The 24,596-nt window shown below is 41.8% G+C and overlaps 1 protein-coding gene across 1 annotated transcript; it reads left to right on the top strand.

Moving 5' to 3' along the window:
• Positions 1-3,188: 3,188 nt before the first annotated feature.
• On the top strand, positions 3,189-22,844 carry TMC8 (transmembrane channel like 8). Its single transcript, XM_044672950.1, has 16 exons — positions 3,189-3,355; positions 5,331-5,479; positions 7,836-7,985; positions 9,344-9,426; positions 9,805-9,941; positions 10,380-10,527; positions 11,266-11,436; positions 12,570-12,709; positions 14,073-14,199; positions 14,615-14,712; positions 15,509-15,692; positions 16,695-16,825; positions 16,918-17,076; positions 18,669-18,747; positions 18,941-19,129; positions 22,246-22,844. The coding sequence occupies exons 1-16, from the start codon at positions 3,189-3,191 to the stop codon at positions 22,288-22,290; spliced, it is 2,157 nt and encodes a 718-aa protein (XP_044528885.1). The 3' UTR covers positions 22,291-22,844.
• The last annotated feature ends 1,752 nt before the right edge of the window (positions 22,845-24,596 follow it).

The raw sequence follows: 24,596 nt of genomic DNA, 5'->3' as shown, positions 1-24,596 counted from the left end.
AGGCAAAAGTGGTAGAGGGTGAGAGATTTGGAGGAGGTTACCTTAGAAAGAGACTACTGTGGGAGAGGTTGGAGGGTTGGAAAGAGAAGGAAACAACGTGGGACCTGGGAAGGGTGGACCTAAGGAAGAAAAGGTTCCTGATATTCTAGGGACCTGGGACTCTACATTGTCTACAGCGTTACCCCAAAATCCCTTATATCTGTGGTCTTTTTCTCAGAGAGTCCCAAGTCTCATCCCTAATGAGACAAATTGAGTCTTGGAAGTAGGAAGAAATTTGCCCTCATCCCAAAGGACTACCCCAGAATATTGCTTTAGTGAATTAGTTAATTAATTAATCCATGGTTAATCCTGGGCATTCAATTTGTCTATTGTTTCCTGAGTTTGGTTAATCCTACCTTGCATTTTCTAATTTAGACTTCCAGAGCCTTTCTCTTCAATTTAGAGATGGAGAAAGTGAGGGCAATGAAGTCAAGTTTCTGAAAACAGAAAGAGGAAAAAAAGAGAAAGTTTTACTGTTTTTGCATCTCAATCATTTCCTACCCACCTTCTTATTGGAACTTCCTAGGACAAAGAAAATTTCAATTTTGGAAACAGAGTCAGGTCTTCCCAACAGTTGAAGGGTTAAGGGGAAAAAATGATGACATTGCATAGGTAACAAATAGATAACACAAACAAAGTATGCCAAGAAGTTTTTTTTGGTTTGAGTATTTTACTAGTTAGATTGATGGCAAGGAGAAAGCATCTAGGTAGCACAGTGGATAGAATCCTGGGCCTGGAGTCAGGAAGATCTGAGTTCAAATCTGATCTCAGACACTCACTAAATGTGTGACCCTGGGCAAATCACTTAGCCCTGTTTGCCTCAGTTTCCTCATCTGTAAAAATGAGTTGGAGAAGGAAATGACAAATCACTCCAGTGTCTTTGTCAAGAAAATCCCAAATGGGGTCACAAAGAGTCAGTCACAACTGAAAAATGACTGAACAAGAAGAAAGACTAGAGACTTGACTCTTAAGGAAGAACAGTATAAAATTACAGATTTCCCCTTGAATTCTACTTATGAATATTGCCCTAGATGGGGAGAAATTAGAGAGCAAGAATTTAATATAATCCTAATGTTAAGGAGAAAAAGGTTTCAATTTACCAATATAACTATAAACACATGTATATAGTTCATAAGCACTTCCAGTTAGAAAAATTTGAAACCACATATATTTGGAACAGGGGTAGAAAACCACAGAAAGAAACAAGCGAGACCTGCAATGGTTAGCATGTAATAGCCATTCTTTGGGAGGAGCTATATTTTGTTTTATCTCTTCTCAATGACCATCATTGGGATTTCTATTGTCAGTCTAGTCAATAAGTATTTTGGCACCTAAAATGTGCCAGGCACTGGGCTGTTACTTAAGAGTTGTTTCCTTGGAGTGATCTTTCCATTTACTGTAGTCTGAGTTGATAGTGTTCCTGTGATTGTTTATTTTGCTCTGTATCAGTTCTAACACATCTTTCTACATTTCTTTGAATTCCTCATATATGTAATTTCTTACTAGGAAATTATATTGCATCACATTAATATATCATAGTGGGTTTTTTCAGCCATTTCCCAACTAATGGACCCCCACTTTTTCCAATTCTTTTCTACCATGAAAAGAGATGCTAAGGAATATTACAGTATTCTTCTGTTATTTCTGTTACTGTCCTTGAGTTCCATGGGACATATGTCCAATTGAAGGATTGACTGTAGGAATGAACAAAAGACAAAGCATTTAAGCATTTATTGAACACTGAGAATATGAATTAAAAAAGGAAGGTTGTCTGTCTCTATCCTCAAGGAGCTCACATTTCTTTTTTGGAAACAAAAAAATTTTAATGAAAAAAAATCAATTTTCTCTCCTTCCCCCAACCCCAATGAAAAAGAAAAACAAAACACTTATAGCAAGAATGCATAGTTAAGCAAATCACATACTTTCATTCACCATGACCAAAAAAATATATTTCAGTCTGCACTCTGAGTTTCATTAGGTTACCCATGTTGGTAGCATGTTCTTCGTGAATCTAGACTAGTGTTTAGTCAGAGATTTTAAGTTTTTCAAATTTGTTTGCCTTTACAAGTATTGTTATTGTACAGATTGCTTTTTTTCCCTTACCTGCTCACCTCATTCTGTATCACTTAGTACAATTATTTTCAGATTTCTCATCATCATTTCTTATGGAACAATTATATTCCATTACATTTATATGCCATAATTGGTTCAGCCATTCCCAATTGATAAGCATCCTCTTAGTTTCTGGTTCTTTGTTACTACAAAACGAGCTGCTAGATATATTTTCGTACAAATGTAAAGGAGTACATGGCTAATATGGAAATAGGTTTTGCATGCCTATACATGTATAATTTATAGCAAATTTCTTGCTTGAGTGGGCAAGGAATTGTTTTGTCAAAGGGTAGGGAAAATTTAGTCACTTTTCTTACATCATTCCATACTGATATCCAGAATTATTGAACCACTTTATCCCAGCAGTGTTTGTCTCCAGAGTTTGATTATTCTTTTTTTTCTCCCTCTTTGTCAGTTTTCATGGAAGTAGGTGAAGCCTTAGAGTTGTTTTATTTTTCATTTCTCTTTAACATTAGTAATTTGGAAAATATTTTCATGTTGTCATTTATTGTTTGTGAATCTTCTGAAAAATTAATTTTCTTAACTATTTTGAGAATGGTTCTTGATATCATATATTTGCATTCAAATGACTTTTTTTAAACTAACCTATAATTTCATTGGTATAAGGAATTCCCTGTGAGGAACTTCTGTCAGTGCCTTTTTTTTTTTAAACCCTTACCTTCCATGTTGGAGTTAATACTGTGTATTGGCTCCAAGGCAGAAGAGTGGTAAGGGTAGGCAATGGGGGTCAAGTGACTTGCCCAGGGTCACACAGCTGGGAAGTGTCTGAGGCCAGATTTGAAACTAGGACCTCCCATCTCTAGGCCTGGCTCTCAATCCACTGAGCTACCCACTTGCACCCCCCCTCCCCCCCCTCAATGCCTTCTTGAATGATTCCCTAAACTCTAGATCCTTAGTTCTCCTAGCCTGCTCTCTTCATGACAAGTTGAGACCCCAAAACTAATTCCATACTTTATACACACTTTAGATGAGCACCCAGAAACTATTCACCTTTTGGGGATGAGGCTTCTGTAGAGATGGCCTCTTTCTACCTAAGGCAGAGGTCTGCCCAGTCAGACCTAGAGACTCCTGAATCTGTATCACTGAATGACGTGTTCTGGGAGGAAGAAATGGAGAGCGTATGCAGCACCAAGATGCCATTACGGACACTGCCCTATGCCATAATGGACAAACGGCTCATCAGGTGGGTTTTCTAGGGAACCTCCTATCCAAAACAAAGATGGCACCAAGAGGCTCTGCTGCCCTTAGCCTGCCTCTTTATTTGGGTGGAAGTGGAGGCACTGTTCCAAGAGCTTAGACTGAGGAAGGAATGTGGGAAAAAGAATAGAGTGGGGAGGAACAGGGATAGGTAGAGAAACAGGGAATAGAGGGATAAAGCTATGGCACCAATTCTGAAATGACCACTTAGTTCAATAATGTAAGCATCTACAGCTATTTTTCAAATAGTGCAAACTATAAATCCCTTGCATGTATTTGAATTTGCACTATTTGAAGATATAAATATGTAAAATATGGTAACTGGTTCCAGCCCAATGGAAATATGCAGGGCAAATTCAAACAATGCAACCTCTTTAGGAGTTCCATTATTCAAATAATCAGGATCTAGCTGTATTACATCAACACCTTCTGTGTAAAAGCAAAAACTTCTCTCAAAGAGCCTACATTTTGCTGAGGGGATACAACAGAAAGGAATTGTATCATAGTGGGAAAATTACTAGTTCTAAAATCAGAGGAGGTTGGTTCAAATTGTATTTGGACAAGCTGCTTAACTTTCCCAGTTTCCTCAAATTATTAAATGAAAGTGTTGACTGGGAAAAAACTCAGAACTATTAAATAGTCAAAAAAGCTGTTCTTTAATTAAGGAAAAGGGAACAGGGCTGAGTTAGGCCTCTACGTGCAGCTCTGCACGGCACACACCTATGCTGAGTCCGAGGATTGAACTCTGGATGCTCTGGTCCCTGACCCCTGGGAAAGCCAACGGAACTAGATCGGACAATTCCAAGGAGCCATTAAAATTGGGATGCTTAAATGCCTTTCTAGAGGAACCTGGGGACTAAGGATGAGAGGGATAGGTGATTGGTTTTACCATGGTAACAAAGAAAAATGAGGAGTATGGGAATAACTGTGAGAGGCTGATGCTTTGCCATGGACACAAAAGGGAAAGACCCAATTTAGGGCTGGGCCTCCTTGGTCTAAGGCAGGGGTCGGCAACGTCGTATGGCTCACATATGGCTCTTTCTGCAGGAGCCATAAAGTCCATTTTTTTTTCAGGCGCTGTTACAGGAGCGTGCACTGTGAGCGCTGTACGGCTCTCACGGAATTACATTTTTAAAAATGTGGCGTTTATGGCTCTCACGGCCAAAAAGGTTGCTGACCCCTGCTCTAAGGGGAGAAACCATCAGGACAAAAGAGATACTTAACATCTGATGGGATTAGCCCTCCTGGCCTAAACTCCTTTAAAGCATATTGTTAATCTGAGACTAGTGAAGTTGTATTTTTCCTCAGGGAAGAACCATCAAGCACAAGGTCAAACCCAGGGCTTTTACCTTCAAGCTAAGTAAACTAGGGTTCATCAAATCTTTCTGGGCTACAAGTTTGGGAGCTTCTAGATTCCACATCAACAAAGGCAACTAGGTGGTTCAATGGATAGAGGCCCTGGGCCTAGAGTCAATAAGACCCAAGTTCAAATTCGGCCTCAGATATAGCTTTGGACAAGTCACTTAAGCCTGTTTGCCTCAGTTTCCTCATCTGTAAAATGAGCTGGAGAAGGAAATGGGAAACCACTCCAGTATCTGTACCAAGAAAACCCCAAATGGGGTCACAAAGAGTCAGAGATGACTGAAACAACTGAGCGACAAAATTAAATGAAGGGCTTGAATCAGATAGGTTCCTTCCAGTTTTAGGTCTATGATCTTGTGTATATAAGATAAATTAAAGTAAGAGATCATAAATAAATAGAAATCAGGAAAGGTTTCATGAAGGATTTGGCCTTGAAGAAAGAGAAAACTTTCTGAGAGGCAGAGATGAGGAGGGACTACATTTCACAGATGGCCTATTCAAATGTATGGAGGCAGGAAATAGAACGTCAAATTCAGGGTATGAGTAGCTGATTTTTTCTGCTTAGAGGTGCCTCCTTTACCACTATCTCTCCTTCCCAGGAACCTCCGAGAGCCAGACGTGGTAAAGGCCTCTTTCTGGGAACATTGGAAGAAGAAATGGTGGCAAGTCCATCAACAGCTCCTGGATGTGGGCCTCAGGCTTTCAGGGACCTTTGGACTCTGGAAGCCTGACCTCTATGAGATTGGTGGTAGGGTTCCTGACCTTTCCCCACCCCACCCCCCTCAGACCCCACTCCACAATACTTTTTTTTTTTTTTTTAAACCCTTGTACTTCGGTGTATTGTCTCATAGGTGGAAGAGTGGTAAGGGTGGGCAATGGGGGTCAAGTGACTTGCCCAAGGTCACACAGCTGGGAAGTGGCTGAGGCCGGGTTTGAATCTAGGACCTCCTGTCTCTAGGCCTGACTCTCACTCCACTGAGCTACCCAGCTGCCCCCTCCACAATACTTCTAATCCCCACTCCATCCAGTCCATCATAGTCAGACAGGAGACAGGTAGCTGCAATGTCCAATTCTGGATATGGTAGGGGAACACCATGATACAGGCCTCCCTCCCTTTTTAAAAAATAAATCCTTCTGTCTTAGAATCAATACCGAATATTGATTTCAAGGCAGAAGAAAGGTAAGGGCTAAGCAATTGGTATTAAGTGACTTGCCCAAGGTCACATAGCTAGGAAGTATCTGAGGCCAGATTTGAACCAATGAACTCCCATCTTTAGACCTGGCTCTCTAGCCACTGAGCTACTTAGCTACCCTCACACAGATCCTATTGATAAAATCCCAGATCTACTGAGGCACAGTCTAGATTCCTTCTGCCAATCTACCCCTTCCAGTCAGTTTCCAAGACAGCCAACCTCCCTGAGCAAGGGAAACCCTAGGTGACTCTTCTGGATCCAGGGAGAGAAGTTATATGCTCCCAGCCCAACTTCTGTTCAAATCTCCAACAACACACCTGAGAGAAGCTGCCATAGGAGCTACAGCTCAAGTCTGCTGCTGCTGCTGCTGAGACTCAAGGAGTCCTGAAAGTGACTTCAGGAAAGACTTGATGCCCCAAAGACCTGAGGTTCTCAGAAGCTTAACTAAGGCAATCGGGTGATTGACACTACCAACTCGGATTCCCCTTGTCTCCTCTTCTCCCTTCTCCCAACTTGAAGCTGTACTTTGGAGACAGGTTGTTGTTGGGTTTTTTTTAACCCTTTCAGTTGACCTTTCCTACTTATTTTAATCTTATATGGATTAAATGTATGTATTAATATAAACGTGTTTATATTAATATAAATATATTACATATTTATATAAGTATGCTTATATTTATATACACATTTATAGATTTATGTAAATGATTTATATAAATCTACTTATAGTTACAGAAATATATTGATAAACAGCTCAATCCCAATCAACAACAGCAAAAACAAGAAGCATTTCCTAAGTGTGCATAACCCAGGATAAGGTCCTGGGGTGAGAGAGATACTAAGTTTAGCTATGGATGATCCTTGTCATTATGAAACTGATAGCTTCTCATAGACATGATGTTGGGCCCTTTCCATGTGCCTCTTTTGGGGGAATAGTGTTACACTCAGACTCCAGTCCTTGTCCAATTTTGTGTGCTCCTAACTTTTCCCCGCTACCCCCACCCCCATCCTCAATATAATGGGCAGAAACTTTCTGAAAGTTTAAAGTCTTTAGTCTAAAGCCAGGACAGGGGTTCAAATCCCACCTCTTCTAATACCCCCTTCCCATACACATATGCTTTGTAGGGAACAGCTCTCTAGACAGCTCAATATGTAGAGCCATCCCCATTGCAGTAGCCTCCCCAGAGCTGGTAAATGATGATCACAAAATTCTCATCTTAATGTGCATTATCAACATTTTCTCCATCACTCTCTTAAGTCTAGAACAGTGATGGTGAACTTTTTAGAGATTGAATTCAGGCTTTTTTTTTTTTAGCATACCTCTTGAGCTGAGTCCAGCAGGAGGATCCCCCAGCTCTGTCCTGCTGTTAGATTTGTTTTTCTTTCCCCTCAAGTGCTTTGTTTTTTATCTCAGTGTGGAAGGATATGGAGGTCTGAAGTTTTGCTCTGTCTAAGCCTCCATCTTCCCAGAATTGTGCCCCCTTTAGAGATTGAGTGCCATGCCCTGCCCCCTCAGAGACTGAGTGCTACCCTCCCTGCCTCCCTCCTTATGCCTTCCTTACCCCAGACAGGGGTGGAAGGAAGCGCTCCCATTGGGCTGCTGGGCAGAGGGGCAGGGAGACATGGTGGAGAGGGGGAAGGGAGCAGCTCAACCCAAGTCACTCTACCTTTCTAGTAACATACTCTGACAGGCAAAAGCATATGTGCCCTTTCTGACACCTGTGCCATGGGTTCACCACCACAGGGCTAGACAATCAACAAAATAGTCCCTCAAGCCCTGACTTGTAGCAGCTGATTGCAGAGGTGTAAATGTTCACACTGGACATTTAACAACCAGCTCTCCCAGCCCCCCAAGCTCCCCATCCTGTCCTGGCTGTTCCAGGTCACTTTCCCCAGCCCTTTGCTCCACAGGGCTCTTTGGCACTGGGATCCAATCCTACTTCACCTTCCTGCGTTTCCTGCTGCTCCTCAACCTGCTCACCATGCTACTAACCACCAGTTTAGTGCTGCTGCCTCTGGCCTGGCTCCATTCTCCTGATCCAGACCCAGCTCCCAACATCTGTGAGTAGCTATTTCAGCCTCCCCTCTCTATTGGCCCCTGGTTTCTCTGGAGGGTACCGGTCTGGGCTGGGAGGGGAGTGGAGAGGGGCATCCACTTCCCCTCCAACACCCCCAGAGCTAATGCAGAAAAGCTTAGCCTTTGAAAAATAAAATACAGAGGATTACCAAGGAAGCCAATGTGTGGAAACATAATTATCTAAAAAAATTTTAAACAAGTTAAAGGAATCCACTGAGAATCCCTGTAAAAGTCATGAGGGCATCTGCTCAAATTTAATGAGATTAAAAATCATTGGGGGGGGGAGGGTGCTAGGGGGCTCAATAGATTGAGAGCCAGGCCTAGAGATGGGAATTCCTGGGTTCAAATCTGACCTCAGACACTTCTTAGCTGGATGACCCTGGGCAAGTCATTTCACCGCCACTATCTAGCCCTTATTGCTCTTCTGCCTTGGAACTAATATACAGTACAGATTCTAAGATGGAAGGTAAGGGTTTTATATTAAAAAAAAAAAAAAAAAAAGAATCATTGGGAAGAGGGAAGGAGAAAATGTTCTACCTTGTACTAACCTCTGACAGATGGCATCAAGGAAAATGTCATCGACTTCCTAGCTAGCTGTATAATCTTAAATAGATAATTTTATCTTCCTTCAACTGTAAAATAAGGGGGTTCTAAGGTTCTACCTAGCTCAAACTTCTTTAGGAATCCAGGATAAAGGCAGCTAGGTGGTATAGTGGATAGAATAGGGAAGACCTGGGTTCGCATCTGGCCTCGAATACTTCCTAGCTATGTGACAGTGGGCAAGTCACTTAACCCAAACTACCTGCCCCTTAGAATTGAAATGTGAGATTTAAAGAACAGGGGAAAAAAACCTACAGGTAAACCTTGCTCGGTTGAGGAAAATCATAGAGATGTAAGAAAGAATTATTTTCTTTAGTGCTTTATAAAATTTTACAAGTTTTTTTCTGTCCAAGAGCAAACAGCACAAATATAAATCCTCAAACCAACTTAGTAAGATAAATTCAATAGTGGCAGTAAGAGTCTGGACACTTCATAGCACAGACCTCAAGAGGATGATGGTGGGGAGGTCCCTGAAGAGAGGGAAACAAGATAGAGCCAGGCTAAGGAGAAGCTCATCTGAAGGGTAGTCATGATTTGGGGAAGGAAGAGCCACTCTCTGGCAACTTCTTTTTTTTTTTTTTTTTTTTAAACTAATTAGGTGCCAACTTCAGTTGTTTCTACATTGCTAAAGGAGTGAGTGTTGTCAGCATCTTCTAAATTTTGTCATACTGGAGCAAAGTCCTGGTTGCCTTGCTCTACTTCTGTCACTGCTTTCTACCTTACCCATTCCTCTTTCTCCTAGCATACTATTGTCCTACCAGCCATGAGCCTCAGCCAAATATGAACCAGATCCACTTACACTTGTGGGATGTATTCACTGGCAGGGTAAGTGTGACTTTGTTGGAACAGAGAAGTGGAGAGATGGAGAGAGAAGGAAAAGGGGGAGATCTAGGTGGAAGTAGACTGAGCCCCCAACTCTTTTGGAGATATCTTGAATCAGGTTGGCTCAAAAGATAAAGACATATTTCCAGGCAGAGCCAATTTGTCCAAAGGCTAAGTCTAGAACCGTTCTTATCTTTTTTAACACTAAACAAAAACAAAAACAAAAAGGCTCATATCCCATTATCTTCTAAGGGAGCCCTACCCTGCTCAAAGCCTGGCTGGGAAAGGGATATCATGGTCAGCCTGAGGGATAAGGGGGGATGGAGGGGAGGCCAATCTCTGAAATGGGGTCTGCCCTTCCTGGCATATCTTTTTCCCCAGGCTTTCATCAACACCTACCTTTTTTATGGTGCCTATCGAATGGGGCCAGAGAGTGATTCCCAGTACAGCGTTCGGTTGGCCTATCTCCTCAGCCCACTAACCTGCCTGTTCCTCTGTTTCTGTGGGACTGTAAGACGGTGAGTTTAGAATTATGGTTTCCTACCTACTTCTCCATCCTCCCTTGCCCCAAATCTGTGTTCCTTTTCTCCCCTCAAACCTGCCTCCATTTGACCATTAGTTTGTACCAAATACATTTGCACCTGTTGGCATCTTTCAGGTTCAAGGCTGCTCAGTGAGCACAGGGGTGTTATGTATCCCCAGCTGCAAACACTGAATTCAGGAGCCCCATCTCTGTCTTCTCTGATTGCCTTTCCAGTTCAGATGCCCAGGAAAAGACCGTGTTTCTGGTGTATACAGAATGACTGCCCAGAGGTCTAGAGAGAAGGCAAAGCCCTGGGACAGGTTGGGTTTGAGAGGATCTAGAGCCCTAGCATCCCTTTTTCCTTCCCCCAGATGCCCAAACCCCTCAGCATGCACCACACATATACATACATGCACATGCCTTTTCTGTCTAGCATGGTGAAGGGGCTGCTCCATAAGCAGTTGCTGAGCAAGGATTACAGACCTCGACTCAGTGGCAAGCTCTTTGCCTCCTGGGATTTCTGCATCCGAAGCCGGGAAGCTGCTACCATAAAGCAACACAGCATCAGCAATGAGTTCAAGGTGCCACATCTGGAGCCTGTGATGTAGGGGGAGGCAGTGCATACAAGGGAGGAGGGGGAGAGGGTTAATCCACGCAAATACGTTAACCCAGACATATTTGAGATGGAAGATTCTCCATGAGGGCCAAGCATCCCAGAAGTAGAAGCTACAGGGAAAGAAAAGGAAGAAATTTTGATTTCTTAGAATATGATGAATGGAGGGGCAGCTAGCCAGGCACAGAGATGAGAGGTCCAGAGCTCAAATCTGGCCTCAGACACGTCCTCACTTTGTAACCTGGACAAGTCACTTAACCTCCTTGCCTAGTCCTTACTGCTCTTCTGCCTTGAAACCAATACACAGTATTGATTCTAAGATAGAAAGAAAGGGTTTAAAAAAATAATATGATGATAAGCAATTTTTGCATCTGGAGCAAAAGGTATAAAATACTGCAGAACCTGGCACAATGAAAAGTCTTGGGCAGCGTGGGGGAGCTGGATGGGTTATTATTAGAGGATGCTATACAGCAAGGAGATGTGTCCTAGGCTGCATCTGACCATGTCCCTCACCAGGACACTACTCCTATTCCTCACTTATATTTATTCCAATCCTAAACATTATTCTTTTTCTGTTCCTATTCATCCCCTCAACCATTTCTGATCACGCACCTATGTTAGGTATGATACAAATTTTTTATAGGTCACAACTCCATCCCTTATTCACCATACCCCCTCTCTCCTTTATCAACTGTCCCCATTACAGATAAAGCTCCAAGAAGAGCAGTACTCCCATCAGATGCAGCAGCAGTCTAGGAAGCAAAGGGTTCGACTGCTTCTTTCTTATGTGGGACTCAATATGTTCATTGGACTACTAGTGGTTGGAGGCATCAGTGCCATCTATTGGGCCACCAAATTCTCTCAGAACCACAAAGATGTGAGTAATTTTCTCCTTCTTCACAAGAGCTCATCATTAATCCTGTTCCTCTTCTGGGAACCAGTCTCCATTGAAGATAATAGAAATATCATATTAATACACTAATGATGGGGGATTCTAGCCTTAATCCCTCTGATTCTTCAGCATGGCATGGATTCAAACCAAGATGCTTTAAAGCTATGTCATAAAAGCTCAAACAATGACAGTTGACTGGAAAGTTCTCAGTACAGGACCAGCAATTGAGTCCATATCTGTTTTCAAAAGACTAGCTAAGGGGGGCAGCTGGGTAGCTCAGTGGAGTGAGAGTCAGGCCTAGAGACAGGAGGTCCTAGGTTCAAACCCAGCCTCAGCCCTTCCCAGCTGTGTGACCCTGGGCAAGTCACTTGACCCCCATTGCCCACCCTTACCACTCTTCCACCTATGAGACAATACACCGAAGTACAAGGGTTTAAAAAAAAAAAAAGACTAGCTAAGCTTGAGGGGCAGCTAGGTGGATCAGTGGATAGAGATACAGATATGGATCTGATCACAGACACTGCCTAGCAGTGTGGGAAAGTCACTTAACCCCCATTGCCTAGCCCATACTTCTCTTCTGCTTTAGAACCAATACATAGTATTGGTTCTAAGACAGAAAGTAAGGGTTTAAAAAAAAAAAAGACTAGCTAAGTTTGGATAGAATTATCACCAGAATGCTGATTTTTTTGTTTCTTTTTCAGAGCAGATCTTTGAAGACATCATACTGAGGCATGGTAGGGATTGCAATTTGAATAAATGAAGTGGGTAGCTACACAGTGAATTTTTTTTTTCTAAATCCCTTCCTTCTGTCTTAAAAATTGTTAAAAACGGAAGAACATTAAGGGGTCAGTTGGGCAACTGGGGTCAAGTGACTTGCCCAGGATCACACAACTAGGAAGTATCTAAGGACAGATTTGAACCCAGGTCTTCCCAACTCCAGACCTGGTGTTCTGTTTACTGAGTCACCTGGTTAGTCACACGGTGGATTTTTTAAAATATAGTATGAGGCATCCCCTCCTTTCTTCTCTGCTCTGCCTTCTGTGGGTTCTTTTATTCCACAGGGCATTGTGCCTCCTAAATTATCCTACCCTAATTTCCTTACCTCTTTCTTTTCTTAGGAGTCCCTCTCTTTGCTGCTCCAGTACCTATCCCCTGGAGTCATTGCCCTTGTCAACAGTCTGGGACCCCTGGTGTTTGGATTCCTGGTCCAACTGGAGAAGTATTCCCCCAATACTGAGATCAATCTCACCCTTTTCTGGTCAGTACTACCATGGTAAAGGAGGATAAGACTTCTAAGCTTGAGTTTGAAATGTTGGTGCCAAATTGGTCTATCTTTAGGCTAAAACCAGAGGTACCTTGAAAAAGAGGCTCCCTGAATTTGTGCCTACTACTACCCAAGGAACTAATAAAGGGAACTCTTTTTTTTTTAAACCCTTACCTTCCATCTTAGAATCAATACTATGTATTGGTTCCAAGGCAGACGTGCAGTAAGGGCTAGGCAATAGGGGTTAAGTAACAGGAACTCTTTTTTAGACTGTAACTTTAGCACCTCAATTCTTTCATTCCTTTCAGTTGCATTTCCATACCAGATTTAGCTAGCTTTTTATTATAACAGGAAAGTCCTGATCTTAGGAATTGAAGGGTACAAACATAATACACAGATGCAGATTTTAGGCACATTGTAGAATTAGAAATCATATTGATTGAGCATATTTATTGAGTAGAAATTGTACTCAAATACTTACAAGTGTTTCTATCATGTCTTTCTCCACCTGCCTCCCTGATAAGTTTGTTTCTTCTTGGTTCCATCCTGATTTTACATTTAGTACAAGTAAGAGCTGTCCTCCCTCAGCTCTGCTAGATACTGAGGAAATAAGGTCATTTCTTTTTATTTTTTGGGTAATCTTAAATTCATATTTTTAGGCATTTTTGCTTAAAATGTCCCAGCTCTCCTCAATATTTCTGACTAATACATGCTTTATTTCTTTGTTCATACATCTTCCTACTGGTATCTTGTTCTATCTCTTATCTATGAGGTATTATGTGAGGACAAACATCTTTGGTGTGAGGATTTTCTGAGTGAGCCCTTTTCAGGACTACTCATCTACCTTTGGGGTCTATCTGTAACCCAATACTCACCTGTGGCTTTTAGTATGTGCAATGGTCACATTTAGTAAAACTGTTTTGTTTGGTAGAGTAACTAAGCCAGGTTGTTCTTGTCATCTGTTGATCTTAACCCCTTCTATAAAGCCCAAACCGTGAGATATTCTTTCTTAGAGTATCAGAGGTAGGTCTAGGGACTCAGTCTCCATCTCAGACATGGCAGGCTCCTGGAGGCGACCCTGACTTCACCTTCCTCTTCCATATATATTTTTTTAATTAAAAATTTTTTTTAAACCCTTACCTTCCGTCTTGGAGTCAATACTGTGTATTGGCTTCAAAGTAGAAGAGTGGTAAGGGCTAGGCAATGGGGGTTAAGTGACTTGCCCAGGGTCACACAGCTAGGAATCCACTTCCATATAGAGTAGGTTCTCCCTAGCTCTGTGCGCACCCTATCTTAATATCCTGGTTCCTCCCAGGCAGGGTCCCTTGCCCTCACATTGTGACTTGCTTTTCCACAGGTGCGTGGTTCTCAAGCTGTCTAGCTTGGGCATGTTCCTTTTTTCACTGAGACAACAAGCAGTGCTGTGCATTGACAGAAGTGATCTTTCCAGCTGTGAGCCCCATAACTATAAACAATGTGACCAGGTGATAAGTACCTCAGGCTGGGATAGAGGGGAACCTGGGATGCTTTTCCCTTTCTCTCAGAGGCCAGGAAGGTTAGGCATCTCAAATGCTCAGTGACAAGGCTTAGATCCAGCTTTTGTGCCTCTTCCTAGTTCTTAGATCTTTCCTTTAAGCTCCCCCTACCTCCTTTGGGGACTTTGTATCTTTGACCTGACACCTAAAGCACTCTGCAGTGATCTCTCCTCTCTCTTCTCCATCCATACCAGGCCAATTAAATACCTTTGCCCCCAGGGTTGGGAATGGAACATCAGACCTCAAGTGAGGGTAGTGCTCCCCTGGGTGCCCCTTTTCTAGATGGTGGAAGGGGGGCAATTGAGATAATAGTGGGGAAAAAAGAGAGTTGGTCACTGAGATCCTCTTTGTTTCCCACTTCCAGTGCTGGGAGACCTCAGTGGGTCAGGAGTTATACAAGTTGAGCATCTTTGACTTCTTTCTCATGCTGGCTTTTGCCTTCCTGGTCACCTTGCCAAGAAGGTAAGACCTCTCATTTCCTTATCCTTCCCTGTCCTAATTGCCCTGGGAGATGAGGAAAGAGAGGCTTAGAAAGATGGGTCAGGGGCTAGAGAAGTTAATGAGAATGGAGAGTGTACATCTGTGTTTACCTGTATAAATATGGACATGTATAATAAACTCATGTTTATGTGAGTGTATATATATATATATGTATATATATATGTATATATATATATATATATATATATCCCAAATCTAGATCAAACTGTATATATACCTGTGATTAGTATATGTGGGGTGAGAAAGAGAGAGAGGAGGGAGGGAGGAAGGGACAGAGAGAGAGTTTGCAGAGAGAGAAAAAGAGGGAGGAAGGGAGGGAGAGACAGACATACAGAGAGAAAGAAGGAGGAAGGGAAGAAGAGAGACAGATAGAGAGAAGAAGGGAGTAAAGGAGAGAGATGAAGGTAATGAAGGAAGGTAAAGGAGAAAGAGAGAGAAGATGAAAGGGAGGGAGAGAGAGGAAAACAAGGAGGGAAAGGAAGGGAGAAGAGGGAGACAGAATGAAAAAAAAATAATATATATGCAAAAGTGTGAGAAAAATGTGGGGCTATCTAGGCTACCCAGAAAAAACTCTATGCCATATGTAGATGCCTTTTGGACCCTGGATAAGCACTTCCCTTCATTAAGCCTCACTCCTCCTCCTTCAGCTTTGACATCCTACAATTCCATGGTTATAAGTAAGAGATAAATATCTTCCTTCTTTGCACATATGATGCCTAGAAAGTACTCAGTACCTTTGTTCCATACCTCCCTACAGGCTGCTGGTGGATCATTTTTCAGGCCAGTTCTGGGTCTGGCTAGGCAGAGAAGAATTTCTAGTGCCCAAGAATGTGCTGGACATTGTGGCTGGACAGACAGTCACCTGGATGGGGATTTTCTACTGCCCCCTACTGCCTCTGCTCAGCAGTATTTTCACCTTCTTCACTTTTTATGTCAAAAAGGTAAGAAGCCATTAGTGGAAAGGGAATGATTATATAGTACCTACAAGTTCAAGTGTAAAATGCTAAGCACTTTGCAAATATTTTCTCACTTGATCTTCCAGCAAAGTGAGGTTGTTATTTCTACTTTACAGATGAAGAAACCAAGGCAAACAGAGATTAAGTAATTTGCCCAGGGTAACACAGTTACTAAATGTCTGAGACAGGATTAGAAATCAGATCTTCTTGACTCCAGGCCCCGTTCTTTATCCATTGCGCTACCTTAGTTGTCCCCTAGTAAGATATGGGGAAAGAAGAAAAACATATAAAGACCAGGTAAATTTGAGGCAGGAGCACTGAAAAGATATATGCTTAGGTGGCTATCCCTAAGATCAGGGAAAGATTAGAACTTAAACTAGAAATTTTTTGCCCTAGGCCAAATTCATTTGAGAAATAATTGCTACTTTTAATTGAATTTTTTAATTACATGAAGAAATAATTTTTGACAATTGTTTTCTGACATTTTGCAATTCATATTCTTTCCCTCCCTCCCTACTTCCTGAGTCAGTAAATAGTATAATATAGGTTATGTCACTGCTTTCATGCAATATTATTTGAGAAATAAATATGTACATGCCAGAGAGAAAGATGTGATTGTGTTACCTCCCAGAAAGTATGGTTCAAGTCAGTGGGTTCCCAGACCCTGGGAGAAAACAGGACAGGTAAGGAGGTAGAAGGAAGGCATTTCCAAAACAAAGGTGGAGAGGAAATGCAACTTCCCCCATGTTGGTTTCTTGGAGCAAAGTCCCAGTTATTCAACCCTAGTTATGGCTCCAAAAGAGATGGTTTACCAAAGATCTTCCCCTTAGCAAGAGCCAGATATACATGCTGGGATGCCCAATGTGAAGACATTGGGCAGGGAAGTCACAGGAAGCATTGGGTTAAATTGGGTTAAAGCATTGGGTTAAGCCTTTTAAATCTAGGAGAAATATCCTATGTAATCTCTGCTCTCTTCTCTCCTAACAGTACACTCTTTTCAGGAATTGCAGGCCCTCCCCCCGCCTCTTCCAAGCCTCCAGTGCCACCTTCTTCTTCCAACTGGTCCTCTTGCTTGGTCTCCTAGTGGCATCTGTGCCCCTACTATATGTCATCAGCAGGTAGGAAGTGTCAAGGGTAGGGGCATCACTTTTGGGGGCATCCACCCTCCTCAAGCCTCCTTGATCTTCCATCAATACCATTTTCCTTACAGTATCCCCTCCTCTATAAACTGTGGACTCTTCTCTAACTACTCAGCACCCTGGCAAGTGGTTCCAGAGGCAGTGGCCATTCATCTCTCACCATCAGCCCAGAAAGTTTTCTACTACCTTAGTTCCAATGTCTTCTGGTACCCTATCCTCATCTTACTTAGGTACCACCTCTGGGTCAGAGATGGGGAGGGGTACAGGAGCCAAAGGATAGAAGGCAGATGCATCTGGGAGCTAGTATATCCATGCGGGCTAAAACTGCGTAATCTAAACATTAAATTTTTCCTAGTGCCTAGCACTGTGCTCTGTTTATGTAGATACTTAAAACATGTTTGTTAAATGAATGAATGAATGAATGAATGAATGAATGAATGAATGAAAGAAGCCTGATATATAGATATAGACATATAGATATAGATGAGAAACCCAGAGAAACTGGAAAAGAGGTTAAGGATCAGAATTTTATGTAAGAATTTTGAATTAATGGGGCCCTTTAAATAATCATAGAGCTAGAAAGAGTTATTTTTCCTCTCTTCATGAAAATCACTGGTTCTCTGAGATGTCAATCAATAAACCAGCTAGTAATAATTTACATTTTTTTTAAACCCTTACTTTCCATCTTAGAATCAATACTGCGTATTTGTTCCAAAGCAGAAAAGTAGTACAGATTAGGCAGTGGGGATTAAGTGACTTGCCCAGGGTTACACAACTAGAAAGTATCTGAAGCCAGATTTGAACCCAGGTCCTCCTGTCTCTAGGCCTGGTTCTCAATCTATTGAGTCACCTAGCTACCCCATTAATTATATTTATTCTTACCATGCTGGCTGCCCTGATGTTGATTTTTATGTGCAACAACTCAAGGCCAGGGATGAGGGGAACCTAGAAATTTCCTTTTCCTTCTCCTTTCTTCTCTGGACCTCAGTTTACCCATCTATAAAATGAAGAATATACCTTCTATCTCTATATCATCCTATAATTTTTTTAAAGGCATACAAAACAATCTTTGCTCCAGAAACAAGTCCAAATCCCAAGATCGTGGCTTAGTACTACTGACCACTTTGTAAATTCAGGCATGCCTTCCACATCACAATTTTTCCCATCAAGGTTTAGAAAGTAGGTTAGTATAAAGAAATTCAATGGAAATTTTAGGGACTTTTGCAGAATCCATAGATAGCATGCAAAGGCCAGCAGATAATGCAGAAAAAGTTTAGAAACTTGGAAATGCTTAAAATATATGTGTAACAATATATATCAACATTTTCATCTTTTAATACCATAAATATAGGCAAATTCTTTTACCTCACAAAAGAAAAAGAAAATTTCAGACTTCTTTTCCAATAGGGAGGGCCAAAAACTTTTAGGAGGATTTTCCACATCATGGAGATGCCATGTCCCTAACCTTCAAAATGTGGAAGGGATACCTGTAATTGAGAAAGGATAGGAAAAGTGAGAATTATTTATATTTTGTAACCTATTACTCCCAAATGCCCCTTTGGGTTGATTTGGATGCTGCTGAAGAGAAGTCAGAGTCTATTGAGAGAAAGGAAAGAGTGGTTCATCATCTTGACTCTAAAGTCTGTTTATATGATGCAAATCAGTACCTGGAGTTTTGGAGTAACTACAGTCTGGGGGAGGGATGTGCTGCAGCCAAGAGGAGAGTGGGCCCTGGAAAAAGCAGCTGAGAATCAGGTAGGTGTGCATAGAGTTGAATGAAGTATGAGATCTGTTATTTTCTATTTCCCTGTTTCCTCAAAAGCCTTACACTGACTGTGTGCATCTCCCAATCCTCTGCCAACAAAAGGGCCATCAAGGGTCTTAGGAGGCAGCTGCTATGGGTGAGTGCTGTGAATGGGGCAGGGATGGGAGAAGCTTTGAGACAGAGAATGAGCTAGGGTTGGGATCTTAAGCTAGGGGGTGAATCCTCAATAAAGTCATGACCTGAGAGTAGGGAACTAAGCAGGACTTCATCCCTTAACTACTAATTCATTTGAGTGTCTATTCCTTGCCTTTCTTTTCCACTCCTTTTAGCAAGTACGGGAAAAATGGCACTTGGTGGAGGACCTGTCACGACTTCTGCAAGATTCAAGAGGGAATGATTCTTGGGGGCCTAGATCTCCCAATTCCCGATCTTCCCGTCCCAGATCCTTCTGCCCTGGGTTCCCTTGTCCTGGATCTCCCAAGTCCAGATCATTCACGACAGGATCCATTCATTCTCAGGTCACTAGTTCTTTCTCCTTTCTTCCATCTACATGCATTTGAATTTTGGTGCCCCAGTCTCCCCACATCCACATTTCCCTTTATCATTCCAGAACTCTAGTTTCCAGATGGACCAAAAGGAAGAGATCTCAGCTGGACACTCTTTACCTTAGAGTAGGAGGCTTTAGGTCTAGCCTAAGAGGAACTTCTGGGTGACCAGTGTTTCCCCCTCCTAATTATAGCACTTTTTTTTTTCATTGCACTGCTTCTCAAATGTTTCTTGGTCACCCAATTGACCTCCCCTAATGGAATTTTTCTCTTTAGATGAGAAGCACACACCTAAAAGCATATATGTATGCCTACATTTCCATACATATGAATTGTTCGGTTGTGTCCAATTCTTCATAACACCACGGATCATAGCTATCCATGGGATTTTATTGACAAAGATACTGGAATGGTTGCCATTTCCTTCTCCATTGGATCCACTGTGGGTCCTTTTGGCAGGCTATCAGAGGTTGTGACTTGCAGAGGAATACACAGCTAGAAAGTGTCTATGGCTGTATTTGAACTCAGATCTTCCTGACTCCAGGTCCAGGACTGAGCCACAGCTGCCTTTATACACAGGAATAAATCAATGATTAATCAATAAATCAATGATAAAGCATTTAGTAAATAAGCTCTCTAGATACCATGCTAAACTCTGAGGATACAAATACAAGTAAGCAAGACAGTCCCTGCCCTCAAGGAGCTTATATTTTTTTTTTTTTTTTTTTTTTAAGGAGCTTATATTCTAAGGAAAGGGGGAAACAACACATAAAGAGGAACTAAGAAGGAAAAGGAAAGAATACACGTTTTGGAAATGACTAAGAAGTAAGATGGAGGCCCGATTCTAGCAAGAACTCATCATTCAGAGACCTTGCTAGTCCCAGGGAAAGGGCCCCAGAGACCTGGTCTAAATAGATGAGAGAAAACCTGATTTCCACCTTTGCTATCAATCTTGAAGAAATCAGTTAACCTTGGGAAGTATTTCCTCCTCTGTAAAAGAGTGGTAGTAATACTATCCTACTTCAACAGAATCATTTTGAGGATTAAATGGGATAATAAAGTGCTTATAAATGCCAGCAGTTATTATTATCCATGAGTCAAAGGACCCTAGGAAGTTTGAATCTGAGATTAGAAGCCCCAATTGAGCTAGTTAACTAGTTTGGAATAGGCAGGAACCCCTTTTTACATGTAGCACTTAACCTTACTTTCTCCAGAAAAGCAGTGCCTAGAGACTTTTCAGGACCCAATCCTCTATTCCCAGTGCTTATCCCCACTTAAGTCAGTCTTAGGTACACTGCTCCAGAACTCCAGACTGTGGTGATGGCCACAACTTTTGCATTATGCTCTTCCTGGGTATCTTCCAGGTGAAGAAAGACTTGAAAGAGGACTGGAGTTCCTTGGTTCTGCTTTGACCCAGACTTCCTGGGTCTCTTGTGAGATAGCCCTGGGCTAACATACTTGGGTAACTAATGCAACATCTCCTAGGCTATCCTGTTAGCCAAGCCTTCCCCACCTAGCTGAGCCATACGTGGTCACCAAGGTGATTATTAAGACATTGCTGCACATTCATCTTCCCCCTACCCTTTTCCTCTCCCACATGGATGAGTTAGAGCAAAGTGAATTCCTTTCAGTTCTTATGTCTCTGAGAGTCAATACCTTTTTTTAAAAAGCCATCCACTGCTGGGTTTGTACCCCAAAGAGATAATAAGGAAAAATACTTGTACCAAAATATTTATAGCTGATCTCTTTGTGGTGGCAAAAAAAAAATTAGACAATGAGGGGAATATTGATTGGGGAATGGCTGAACAAATTGTTATCTGATGGTGATGGAATACTATTGTGCTGAAAGGAATGATGAACTGGAGGAATTCCATGTGAACTAGAACGACCTCCAAGAACTGATGCAGAGCAAAGGGAGCAGAACCAGAAGAACATTGTACAGAGACTGATACACTGTGACACAATAGAATGTAATAGACTTTTCTATTAGCAGCAATGCAATGACCCAGGACAATTCAGAGGAACTTATGAGAAAAAACGCTATCCATGTCCAGAGAAAGAACTGTGGGAGCAGAAACGCAGAAGAAAAACATATGATCAATCACATGGGGATATGATTAAGATTTTGATGTTAAAAGATCACTCTTTTGCAAATATGAATAGCATGGAAATAGGGTGTTTTGTTTTGTTTTTTAACCCTTACCTTCCATCTTGGAGTCAATACTGTGTATTGGCTCCAAGGCAGAAGAGTGGTAAGGGTAGGCAATGGGGTTCAAGTGACTTGCCCAGGGTCACACAGCTAGGAAGTGTCTGAGGCCAGATTTTAACCTAGGATCTCCCATCTCTAGGCCTGGCTCTCAATCCACTGAGCTACCCAGCTGCCCCCAGAAATAGTTTTTGAACAATGATACATGTGTACCAGTGGAATTACTTGTCAGCTCAGTGAGGGGGGAGGGAAGAGTGATGGGAAAGATCATGAATCAGGTAACCATATTAAAATTTTCTAAATAAATAAGAGAGGAAAAAAAAAGAAAAAATTATTTAGAATATTTTTCCATGGTTATATGATTGATGATCTTTTCACCCCTCTTTCTCCCCACCCCCAGAGCTGACAAGCAATTCCACTGGGTTATACATGTACCATTGTTCAAAACCTCTTTTTATATTATTCATATTTGCAATAGAGTGATCTTTTAAAGCCAAAACCCCAATCATATCCCCATCAAACCATGTAGAGAGTCAGTACCATGACCAGGTAAATTGCCTTGAAGTTTTAGGCTTTAAAGTAGTCATCCCCCATTAAAGGAGAAAGGATGGCCTATGTCCTATATTCCTGCCCCCACCTCGGTAAAATCCCAGCTCTTTGATGTGTGTAAAATAGGGGAGAAGTGGTGTTATAAGTAGAATACTTACCTCACCAGTCCTCTCAGGGAAAGTACTTTGTAAATCTTAAAGCTCAGAGAGCTAGAAATTTGGCCTTCTTGTAGTCCTATCATCTGAATTTATCTTCCTCTAGAACCCTAGAAAACAATGATTTGAGAAGAAAAAGACTGATGAAGCTATTTTTGTTGATTATTTTCCTTTTTCAGGAATATCAGGCTGTACTAATTCCATATGGAGAGGAAGCCACTTGACAGGAATGAGGAATATGAAATCTGTAGGCTGGCCTGCAGAACTAGCTGCCTCTTCTTCACTACCCTTGAAAAGGGGACTTGCAATGCAAGCACTGGGGCATGGGGCTTGAGCGGCTAGTGACAGACTGCTGGAAACCAGTGCCATGGAGAGCCTGAAGCAGAAATGGAGACTAGAATGTAAAGAAAAGATCCAGAGTCCAAAAACTGGCTGTCATTGTGCCTTCCCTTGGTTTGGAGAGCTGGAGGTTGATTTCCTCTCACCATTATTCCCTGCTTTTTACTCTCCATAATCCAAAGACAAGATCACATGGAAGCACATGGGCATAATGTGCACACATGCACATGCTTACAGACGCAAACACATACACACAAATCTCTTGCTTTGCCTTTCCATATTCCTTTTGTAGATTCTATGGCCATGAACAATTAAGGAATTTTGCCTGCCATCTTCAAAGAATGGGGAGGACCAGTGGGAAAAGGTTGATGAGATGGCTTCATATGGGGCATTTCTTTTGTCTTTTGTTTGTTTGTTTGTTGTATTCAATAAACTATATGATGACAGTATTTAATTATCTGAGTTCTGTGTGGAGGGAAGGCTCAAAAGCCATCTGGACTTGGGGTGGGGGACTTTAGAAAGTTCAGACATGCTGCCCTTTGATCCAACCATACCACTGCTGGGTTTATACCCAAAAAGATCATAAGGAAAAATACTTGTACTAAAATATTTATAGCCGTACTCTTTGTGGTGGCAAAAAATTGGAAAATGAGGGGATGCCCTTTGGTTGGGGAATGGCTGAACAAATTGTGGTATCTCTTGGTGATGGAATGCTATTATGCTCAAAGGAATAATGAACTGGAGGAATTCCATGTGAACTGGAACAACCTCCAGGAATTGATGCAGAGGGAAAGGAGCAGAACCAGGAGAACATTATACACAGAGATGGATACACTGTGGCACAATTGAATGTAATGGACTTCTCTACTATCAGCAATTTCTCTACAAATCAGCAAATCCAGGACAGTTCTGAGGGACCTATGAGAAAGAACTCTATCCACATTCAGAGAAAGAACTGTGGGAGTAGAAACACAGAAGAAAAACAACTACTTGATCACATGGGTCAATGGGGATATGATTGGGGATGTAGACTCTAAATGATCACTCTAGTGCAAATAATAACATAGAAATAGGTCTTGATCAATGACACATGTAAAACTCAGTGGAACTGCTTGTTGGCTGTGGGACGGGGTTGGGAGAAGGGAAAGGAAAGAACATGAATCATGTAACCATGGAAAAATATTCTAAATCAATTAAATAAAATTTTCCAAATAAATAAAAGAAAAGGAAAGAAAAAAAAGAATGTATAAATATTTAAATCCACCCCCCAAAAAGAAGAAAGTTCATATATGGGAGGCAGGAGGAGCCAAACCTAGAAATGGGATATCTTGGGTTCAAATCTGGCCTCAGACATCTCCTAGCTATAAAAAAGTCTGGAAAAGTCACTTAATTCTCATCACCTAGTCCAGTGATGGCAAACCTTTTAGAGATCATGTGCTGTGCCCCTTCCCCTAAACAGGAGAGAAAGAAAGCATTCCCATTGGGCTGCTGGGCAGAGGGGCCAGGGATATGAAAAAATATCATCAGGCTTGATGGAGAGGGGGAAGGGAGCAGCTCTGCCTTTCTAGGAATGAATTCTGGTGGGGCACAGTGTGCATGCCCCAAAAGAGCATTCTGTGTGCCCTCTCCGGCATGCATGTATAGGTTTATCATCATAGACCTAACTCTTACCTTTCTTCTGCCTTGGAACCAATACACAGTATTGGAAAGGTTTTTTTTTTTTTTAAATTCAGATATGGGGTAAGGATTCTAGAAGATAGAGTTTATATTTTAATATCTTGAGTAATATTTTATTTCATTTCTCCTTTTAATTCCATATCTAGCCAGCAGGGCAACTTGAAGCTGTAGGCTCTGTAGCAGAGGAACAATCTGGGCATCTACAGACTGAGTACCCTCTAGTGGCCAGTGGGATTACTGCAAGTCTTTTAGGTATGGACAAGACAGACTTGGTCTAGCCTCCTGAGCTGGTAGCTTCAATTGATCAATAATCAGTGAACATTTATTAAGCACCAACTCTGTGCCAGCCTCTGTGCTAAGTGCTAGAGATAGAGAAAGAGACAAAAAAACAGTATGCTCTCAAGGAGCTTACAATCTTTAGTTAATGAAAAAGATAGGCATCTACATTCCCTACTAGATATGATGACATATTGGCTTTTTTAGACTTAAGGAAAGCATCACATGAGCCTATTTG

This window comes from Gracilinanus agilis, chromosome 4 (genome assembly GCF_016433145.1).
Source record: "Gracilinanus agilis isolate LMUSP501 chromosome 4, AgileGrace, whole genome shotgun sequence".
NCBI lineage: Eukaryota > Metazoa > Chordata > Mammalia > Didelphimorphia > Didelphidae > Gracilinanus > Gracilinanus agilis.
The sequence above is the reverse complement of the archived record's forward strand: the minus strand, read 5'-3'. Positions and strand labels throughout refer to the sequence as shown.